Here is an 8,741-nt window from a genome sequence, read left to right on the forward strand (position 1 = left end):
ATATAATAATTACATAACTATATTATATGTATTATAAAATTACAATTAATATGATAGAAATATAATAAATAAGTAGCTGCGAAAGTCTTTAATTCTGTCTCTAAAATTCTTTGACTGTAAACTGCTTTAATTTGGAGCGAGAGATACGGGGGAGTAGCTTCATTGCATCAGATATACTGTATGTCACTTTGCTCACAGCTGATTGGTCCAGTTTGGGTTTGTGATCTCTAACCCAGAATAAAACCTGCTCCGGAGAAGAGCAGCTGTGTAGCGTAAGTTGAAACCCGCTCAGAACCTACCCATCTCTTCGAGCCTGAAAACAAGGAGTTTGCTCAAACTAAACGTGAACGTTCCTGGGTAAAACTGAAACCGTCTTTGTGCTACAGGCCACAGGAGAGTCACTTTTGTTTAGTTTGATCACTGAATAAATGCACCTGAATCGAATAGTCAAGGTCTTTGTGTTTAATTACAGTCAGGTGTGTTGAAACTAAACTCAGCAGAAGCAGGATTGCGTAACCTGTTTCGCAGACAAGCCTGTTTTACACACGTCACTCAAACACAGAACCAGGAAACAGAAATCACTTGCGTTCAAGGAAAGAGAAACTGAAGTATAGTTGAGCTGTTGTGTGTTTGTGTCTCTAGATTCTTGCAGTAAAATGGCAGAAGCCAGATTTTCTCAGGATGAGTTTGTGTGTCCAGTGTGTCTGGATCTCCTGAAGGATCCAGTGACCATCCACTGTGGACACAGTTACTGTAAGAGCTGTATTACAGACTGCTGGGATCAGGAGGATGAGAAGAGAGTCTACAGCTGCCCTCAGTGCAGACAGACCTTCAGTCCAAGACCTGCTTTAGCTAGAAACACCATGCTGGCTGAACTGGTGGAGAAACTGAAGAAGACCAAACTCTCTGCTGACTGTTACGCTGCAGCTGGAGATGTGCAGTGTGACGTCTGTACTGGAAGAAAACACAAAGCCGTCAAGTCCTGTCTGATGTGTCTGAACTCTTACTGTCAGAATCACCTCGAACAACATGAGAGTTTCTTTAAAGGAAAGAAACACAATTTGACTGAAGCCACTGGACGACTGCAGGAGATGGTCTGCCATGAACATGATAAACATCTGGAAATGTACTGTATCACTGATCAACGTTGCATTTGTGTGCTGTGTATGAAATATGAACATAAAAACCACAACACTGTATCAGCTGCAGCACAGAGGACAGAGAAACAGGTATTTAACACTAGACTCTGATGAAATATTGCTGACACTCATTTCATATGTGTTTATATCAGCACCATATTAACAGCTTACAGCATTCATACCGCAGCAGAACTGAACAGCAACTGAAAGAAGAGTTTCACTGTTTGCTGAAAATGCACTGGAATCCTTTATTAACAGTCTTTTGTATAATAGGCTTTGATTAAGCAACATAAAATAATGGAGTGAACTGCATGTTTTTTGACAAAATATACACTTTTGACAAGTTAAATGCATTAACAGATGACTTTTAGTAAATCTGACAGAATCTAGATGATTTCAGTCATTTATAGCTTCACTTAGTTTTCTGTGACGTTCACGATCATCTGTTTGTCCTGCAGAAGCAGCTGAAGGAGACGCAGAAGACGCTCCAGCAGAGAATCCAGCAGAGAGAGAAAGACCTCCAGCGGCTGAGAGAGGCGCTGGAGTCTCATAAGGTGAGTCTGGAGAAGAAGAGAAGTTTGTCTCCGTCTCAGTTCAGACTCACTGAAGCCTGAATCACTGTGTGTCCTAACAGCGCTCTGCACAGACAGCAGTGGAGGACAGTGAGAGGATCTTTACTGAGCTCATGCGCTCCATTGAGAGAAGCCGCTCTGAGCTGATACGGCTGATCAGAGATCAGGAAAAGCAAGCAGTGAGTCGAGCTGAAGGACGACTGGAGCGACTGGAGCAGGAGATCAATGATCTGAGGAGGAGAGACGCTGAGCTGGAGCAGCTTTCACACACACAGGATCACATCCAGTTCCTGCAGGTAACACAGATCTAGAAGAACAGGATCATAGTGGACTTGAGCAGATCCTGCTGTGACACCAGACTCACAGAGAAACATTTCATGAGTGTCTTATTATATAATCATCAGTCAGACTCTCATCTCATCATCTTCTTCTGAAAGAGACGCCACTTACAAGTGGCTTTCAGCTCTGGAAATCTCTTAGGAATAATTTCCCAGAGCTTTCTTTTGGTAGATATATTTAGCTGTCAAACACCTCTAGTGCCACCAACACTTCAACATTTCAGCTTTTTAGTCTCATCATGTAATTAGTGTCAGTGACAGTAAGCCTGTAAATACTTCTGTGCATAATTACCAAAACTGTGTTTCTATCAATGGTCTCACCATCAGAAATGTAATCAGTCAAATTATTTAATGTTTTTACTATTTAACAATTATATTGTCTATTGTAGCATCGCTTTTGCTTTTTCCTCAATTTAATAACAGTAGTATTAGTAATAGCATGAGAAATATTTAAAAAGTACATATCCTTTAAAATAATGTACTTATTTAAATCTAACCTAGCTATGTTCTTACATTTACATTTACATTTAGTCATTTGGCAGACGCTTTTATCCAAAGCGACTTACAATTGGGGAATACAAAAAGCGATTAATCTTGAAGAGGCAGTCAGACAGAGGAAGTGCTCGTAACACCAAGTCTCAGTCATTGTTCAAATAAGTACAAGCTAGTAGGTGGAGAGAAAGATAGAGGGAAAGTTTTTTTTTTTTTTTTTTGAGTTTAGGATGAAGTGAAGTACTGCCGAAAGAGATGAGTTTTCAGTTGTTGCTTGAAGGTTGCCAGGGATCCAGCGTTCCGGATAGGGGTGGGAAGATTATTCCACCAGCCAGGAATGGTGAACGAAAATGTTCTGGAGAGTGATTTTGAGCCTCTCTGTGATGGTACCACAAGGCGTCGCTCACTAGCAGATCTCAAACTTCTGGAGGGGATGTAGGTTCGTAATAGTGAGTGGAAGTAGGAGGGTGCTGAGCCTGTGGTAGTTCTGTACGCAAGCATCAGTGACTTGAACTGGATGTGAGCTGCCACTGGTAACCAGTGCAAGGAGATGAAGAGAGGTGTAACATGCGCTCTTTTGGGCTCGTTGAAGATCAGTCGTGCCGCTGCATTCTGAATCATTTGTAGAGGTTTGATTGCGTTTGATGGCAGACTAGCCAGAAGAGCATTGCAGTAGTCCAGTCTAGAAACAACAAGGGCCTGGACAAGAAGTTGCGCAGCATGCTCTGTCAGAAAGGGCCTGATCTTTCTGATGTTGTGTAGTGCAAACCTGCAGGAACGAGCAGTCTTTGCAATGTGCTCTTTGAAGGTCAGCTGGTCATCAAAGATTATACCAAGATTTCTGACCGAAGTTGATGGGGTAATCATTGATGAGCCGAACTGAATCGTGAAGTCATGCTGTAGAGTCGGAGTGGCAGGGAAGACAAGAAGCTCTAGGCTGTAGGCGATGTTCTTTCATCCATGCCGAGATGTCCGCCAGGCAGCCTGAGATCCGTGCAGCTACCGTTGGGTCATCTGGTTGAAAAGAGAGATATAGCTGTGTGTCATCGGCGTAGCAGTGATAGGAGAAGCCATGTGCATGTATGATGGGACCCAGCGATGTAGTGTATGTGGAGAAGAGGAGGGGTCCAAGAACCGATCCCTGAGGAACTCCAGTGACCAGTTGATGTGGTTTGGATACCTCCCCCCCCAGGCCACCCTGAAGGATCTACCGGTGAGATAGGATTCAAACCAGCGAAGTGGAATTCCAGTGATGCCCAGTGAAGAGAGTGTAGACAGGAGAATCTGATGATTGACAGTGTCAAAAGCAGCAGAAAGATCCAGCAGAATGAGGACTGATGATTTGGAATCAGCCTTTGCAGTCCGCAGGGCTTCAGTGACTGAGAGTAGCGCAGTCTCTGTTGAATGGCCACTCCTGAAACCTGACTGTTTAGCATCCAGTTTGTTGTACTGTGAAAGAAACCGCAAGAGCTGGTTGAAGACAACTCGTTCAAGTGTTTTCCCTACGAATGGAAGGAGAGAGACAGGTCTGTAGTTTTCTAAAAGAGAAGTGTTTAATGTAGGTTTTTTGATCAGTGGGGTTACCCGAGCCTGCTTGAATGCTGTGGGGAAGATGCCTGTGAGGAGAGATGAGTTGATAATGTGTGTGAGTGCAGGTAAAGAGTGTGGGAGAGATTGTTTGGAGAAGATGTGAGGGGATTGGGTCGAGAGGACATGTTGTAGGACGGCTGGAGAGGAGAAGTTTGGATACTTCTAGCTCCCATCTTCTCCTTCTGATAGGGGACAGAAGGAGAAGATGGGAGCTAGAGCGGTGGATGTGGTTGATTAGAGGTCCTGTGGAGTTGAGAACTGGTTCCTGATTGTTCTAGTTTTGTCTGTGATAAAAGAGGCAAAGTCATCAGCGGTTATCAAAGTGGTGGGAGGTGGAGGAGGGGGACAGAGGAGAGAATTAAATGTTCTGAAGAGATTACGCATGTCTGGAGCGCTGGTGATCTTGTTGTGGAAATGTTAGGATTTGGCAGTGTGGACTTCAGTAGAGAAAGATGAAAGCAAAGACTGATACCTACTCAGGTCCGACGGATTGTTTGATTTGCGCCATTTTCTCTCTGCCGCTCTGAGTTTGGTCCGATTCTCACGAAGAACATCGGATAACCAGGGGTTAGAAGGAGCAGCCCGTGCTGGCCTAGAGGAGAGAGGACAGATGTCGTCTAGACAAGAGGTTAAGGTAGAGCATAAAGTGTCAGTGGCTGCATTTACATCCAGAGAAGAGAAATGGGTAGGCGAGGGAAGAGAGGAGGATACTACAGAGGAAAGAAGGGAGGGGGAAAGGGAGCGTAGGTTGCGTCTGAAAGTAACCGGTAAGGGAGATGGTGGCACCTGGGTAGCAAAATGTAAAGTAAATGTAATGAAGAAATGGTCAGAGATATGTAGTGGTTGTACCAGAATGTTATCTGTAGTACAATTGCATGTGTAAATTAAGTCAACTTGGTTACCTGATTTGTGCGTGCTAGTAGTGGTGAGGCGTTTGAGATCAAATGAAGCTAGGAGTGACTGGAAGTCTGTAGCATAAGGCCTGTCTAGGTGAATGTTGAAATCGCCGAAGACTAAGAGTGGAGTGCCATCCTCCATGAAAGACAACAGCAGTCCGTCCAGCTCGTCTAGGAAGGTTGGTGGTATTTGGCCCGGCGGACGATAGATTACCACAATCTGGAGTCTTATAGGAGCTGTCACAGTAACAGCATGCGATTCAAATGAGTTGAGATTGCCTAGGGGAGAGTGGGTAGAGTATTTCCAATTGTTAGAAATGAGCAAACCAGTGCCCCCACCCCGGCCAACTTGCCTAGGGGTGTGAGAGAAAGAGAAATTGTGAGAGAGAGCAGCTGGGGTTGCCGTGTCTTCTGGACGAATCCAGATCTCAGTCAAGCCCAGGATGCTGAGTGTGGAATGTAAGGAAAATGTAGAAATGAAGTCGGCTTTGTTGACAGCTGACTGGCAATTCCAAAGACCTTCAGAGAAAGAAAGAGGTGCAGTGGAAGATGTAGAGATAGTGCGCAGGTTAGCAGGGTTACGTGACCTTCTGCGTGTATTTTTAGAGCGAGATAGAGAGAGAACCGGAATGGTTTGGAAACACATGATAGAGGATAGAGGATAGGAAAGCGTGAGGGAAGATATAAAGGATACTTAAGTGTGCGCTCGGTGTCGTTGCTCGGTCAAAGTCGCGCAGGAAAAAGTTGTCTGTCTTTACACTCGTTGGTCTTTACATGAGGAGGATGTATTACCATCCAAACTATTTCCTAGAAAGTTCACATAAAATGTAAGTGGCAAATATCTGTAGCTCTAATGTGATTTAATGAATATGAGAAGAATAAAGCTGATGCTGTGAAAGTGCTGCATTGAGTTACTAAAGATCAGTCAAATCTGATGTTGGAGCAGGTTATTGGGTGAAGTGTGGAGCTGATGAGTGTTGATTTCTGTTTTCTGTAGAGTTTCCAGTCTCTCTCAGCACCTCCTGAATCTAGAGATGTAAATGACAATCTCTTCATTTCTCTCGTCTCTTTTGATGATCTGAGAGAATCTGTTCATCAGCTGAGAGACAAACTGGAGGATTTCTGCAAAGAGGAGCTCAAGAAGATCTCAGACAGAGGTAAAGTCCTGGAGATTCATCTGCTCTCAGAAACCAGTCCATCATCATCATCATCTCATATCATGGAGAACATCATATTAGAAATGTGTTAGGAATGGATGCAGGATCATGAGAATCACACTGTTCATGTCTGTTGATTTCCACAGTCACATCCACCAACATTGCTCCCAGAACCAGGAACGACTTCCTACAATGTAAGTCAGTAAGAAAACAAGCAGAAAAACTCACTGAATGTGTTCATGTTCTTCTGTAGAAGGTGAAAGAAGAGTTTTATGATTGATGATGTAAATGATGATTAGCACAGATATCTGGTCATCTGTACTGAGACACTGATGATGCACTGAACATGAAAAGATCAAACGGATTCATAATTCCTGATTCTGATGTGTTTTATCTCCATCAGATTCCCATCAGCTCACTCTGGATCTGAACACAGCATATAAACGCCTCCATCTGTCTAAGAACAACAGAGTGATTACTGTCACTGACACAGATCAGCCGTATCCCGATCATCCAGACAGATTTGATCATTATTATCAGGTGTTGTGTAGAGAGAGTGTGTGTGGACGCTGTTACTGGGAGCTGGAGTGGAGTGGAAGTTATGATGTGTTTATATCAGTGTCATATAAGAGCATCAGCAGGAAGGGACGGGGTAAAGAGTGTTGGTTTGGATATAATGATCAGTCCTGGAGTTTGCACTGCACTCCCTCCAGTTACTCATTCAGACACAATAACATAAAGACTGTTCTCTCCGTGAAGTCCATCATCAGGAGAATAGGAGTGTTTGTGGATCACAGAGCAGGAGCTCTGTCCTTCTACAGCGTCTCTGACACAATGAGCCTCATCCACACAGTCCAGACCACATTCACTCAGACCCTCTATCCTGGGTTTTGGGTTAATGTCGGATCATCAGTGAAACTGTGTTGATGAATCAGAATATACTGACGAGAGATTGCTTTGAGCTGCAAGATAAATCAGTAACAGTGAGATGTTATTGAGTCTCTTCTTTTCTCTTCATGACATTAATTCTGCAGCTGAACTTCTGTCAGTGAAATAACATAAATATGTAATAAATCGTGTTTCTGTGCTTTTCTCTGTTTGTGTTGATTGAAATCAGTCATTTAGTTTTTAATATAGTGTCACATCAGTTATTTAAATGATCTTTCAGTTAAAATGATCACACACAATCAATGAATTGTTAACTTTTGAATTAGATTTTGTTTTTAGGTTACAGCTTAGTAAGACATGTCAAGTCAAGTCACCTTTATTTATATAGACATGTAAATCACAAGAAATGTCACTTTTAACTATTATAGCTCATATTATTCAACATGCAATTTCATGTTTCTTTGGCTCATCAAGAATGCATTTATTTGATCAAAAATACAGGATAAATTGTAATTTTATGAAATATTATTGCAATTTAAAATAACAGTTTTCTATTTTAATATACTTTAAAATATAATTTATTCTTGCGAAACAAGGAATATTACTCCAGTCAGTGTCACATGGTCCTTCAGAAATCATTCTAATATGCTGATTTATTATCAGTGTTGGAAACAGTCATGCTGCTTCATATTTTTTGGGACCTGGGATACTTTTTTTCAGCATTCATTGATAAATAAAAAGATCAAAAGAACAGTGTTTATTCAAAATAGAAATTTTGTGTTACAATATACACTACTATTCAAAAGTCTGGGGTCAGTACATTGTTTCTTTCTTCTTAAAAAAAAAAAATTAATACTTTTATTCAACAAGGATGTGTTTGACTTTTGAACGGCAGGATATCCAAAATAATTAAATATCTAAATGAATACATGATGTTTGTGATCAGTTCTTAATTAGAAATACAGTCTAAATTTAATGATCAGTTGAAATTGGAGTTAGATTAAATACAGAGCTGAATCCTGATAAATGAAGTGAATTTTGCAGAACCGCAAGTAAAAGACCTAAACATAGTATTGACCTTCAGCCAACGTCTTCCCTCAGATTGAATGTTTTCCTGTCTTGCTGGAGGTCGGCCTCAATGATCAATAAGTTGTTTGCATTTGCCCAAACTGATTTTGAAAGATCAAAACACGGACAGTGAAGGGAATTGCTGTTAGCGTGAGTCCCGCTCGCTGTGATGAAGCGGGAGCAGCAGAGGACTGTGAATACGGGACAAGCTGTCATATATAGCTTTCATATACACCACACTTATGTGATGCCTGAAATACGGGACGATTTCGTATTATATGGACCGTTTGGCAACCTGTATTTGAGGAATAATGTCGGAAGAGACAAAAAGTGAGTAAAAACACCCTAAATACAAATGAACTTTCTTTTGTCGAATTCATGTTTTTTTTTTATTATTATTATTAGTAGTAGTATTATTATTTTTTTTACATTTAGTCATTTAGCAGACGCTTTTATCCAAAGTGACTTACAAATGAGGACAATGGAAGCAAATCAAAATCAACAAAAGAGCAATGATACTCAAGTGCTACAACAAGTCTCAGTTAGCTTAACACAGTACACGTTTTTTTTTTTATTATTGTATAATAAATACAATTAAAAG

General features: G+C 41.5%; 1 protein-coding gene across 1 annotated transcript; it reads left to right on the top strand.

The window, feature by feature from the left end:
* Positions 1 to 590: 590 nt before the first annotated feature.
* LOC306866720 (tripartite motif-containing protein 16-like) lies at positions 591 to 7,271 on the top strand. The gene is made up of 6 exons (XM_079412012.1): positions 591 to 1,229; positions 1,598 to 1,693; positions 1,774 to 2,007; positions 6,025 to 6,184; positions 6,331 to 6,378; positions 6,588 to 7,271. Exons 1-6 carry the CDS (start codon positions 657 to 659, stop codon positions 7,109 to 7,111), a joined length of 1,635 nt encoding a protein of 544 aa, XP_079268138.1. The 5' UTR covers positions 591 to 656; the 3' UTR covers positions 7,112 to 7,271.
* The last annotated feature ends 1,470 nt before the right edge of the window (positions 7,272 to 8,741 follow it).

The sequence above is a fragment of the Barbus barbus genome, assembly GCF_936440315.1.
Source record: "Barbus barbus genome assembly, chromosome: 4".
NCBI classification, from domain to species: domain Eukaryota; kingdom Metazoa; phylum Chordata; class Actinopteri; order Cypriniformes; family Cyprinidae; genus Barbus; species Barbus barbus.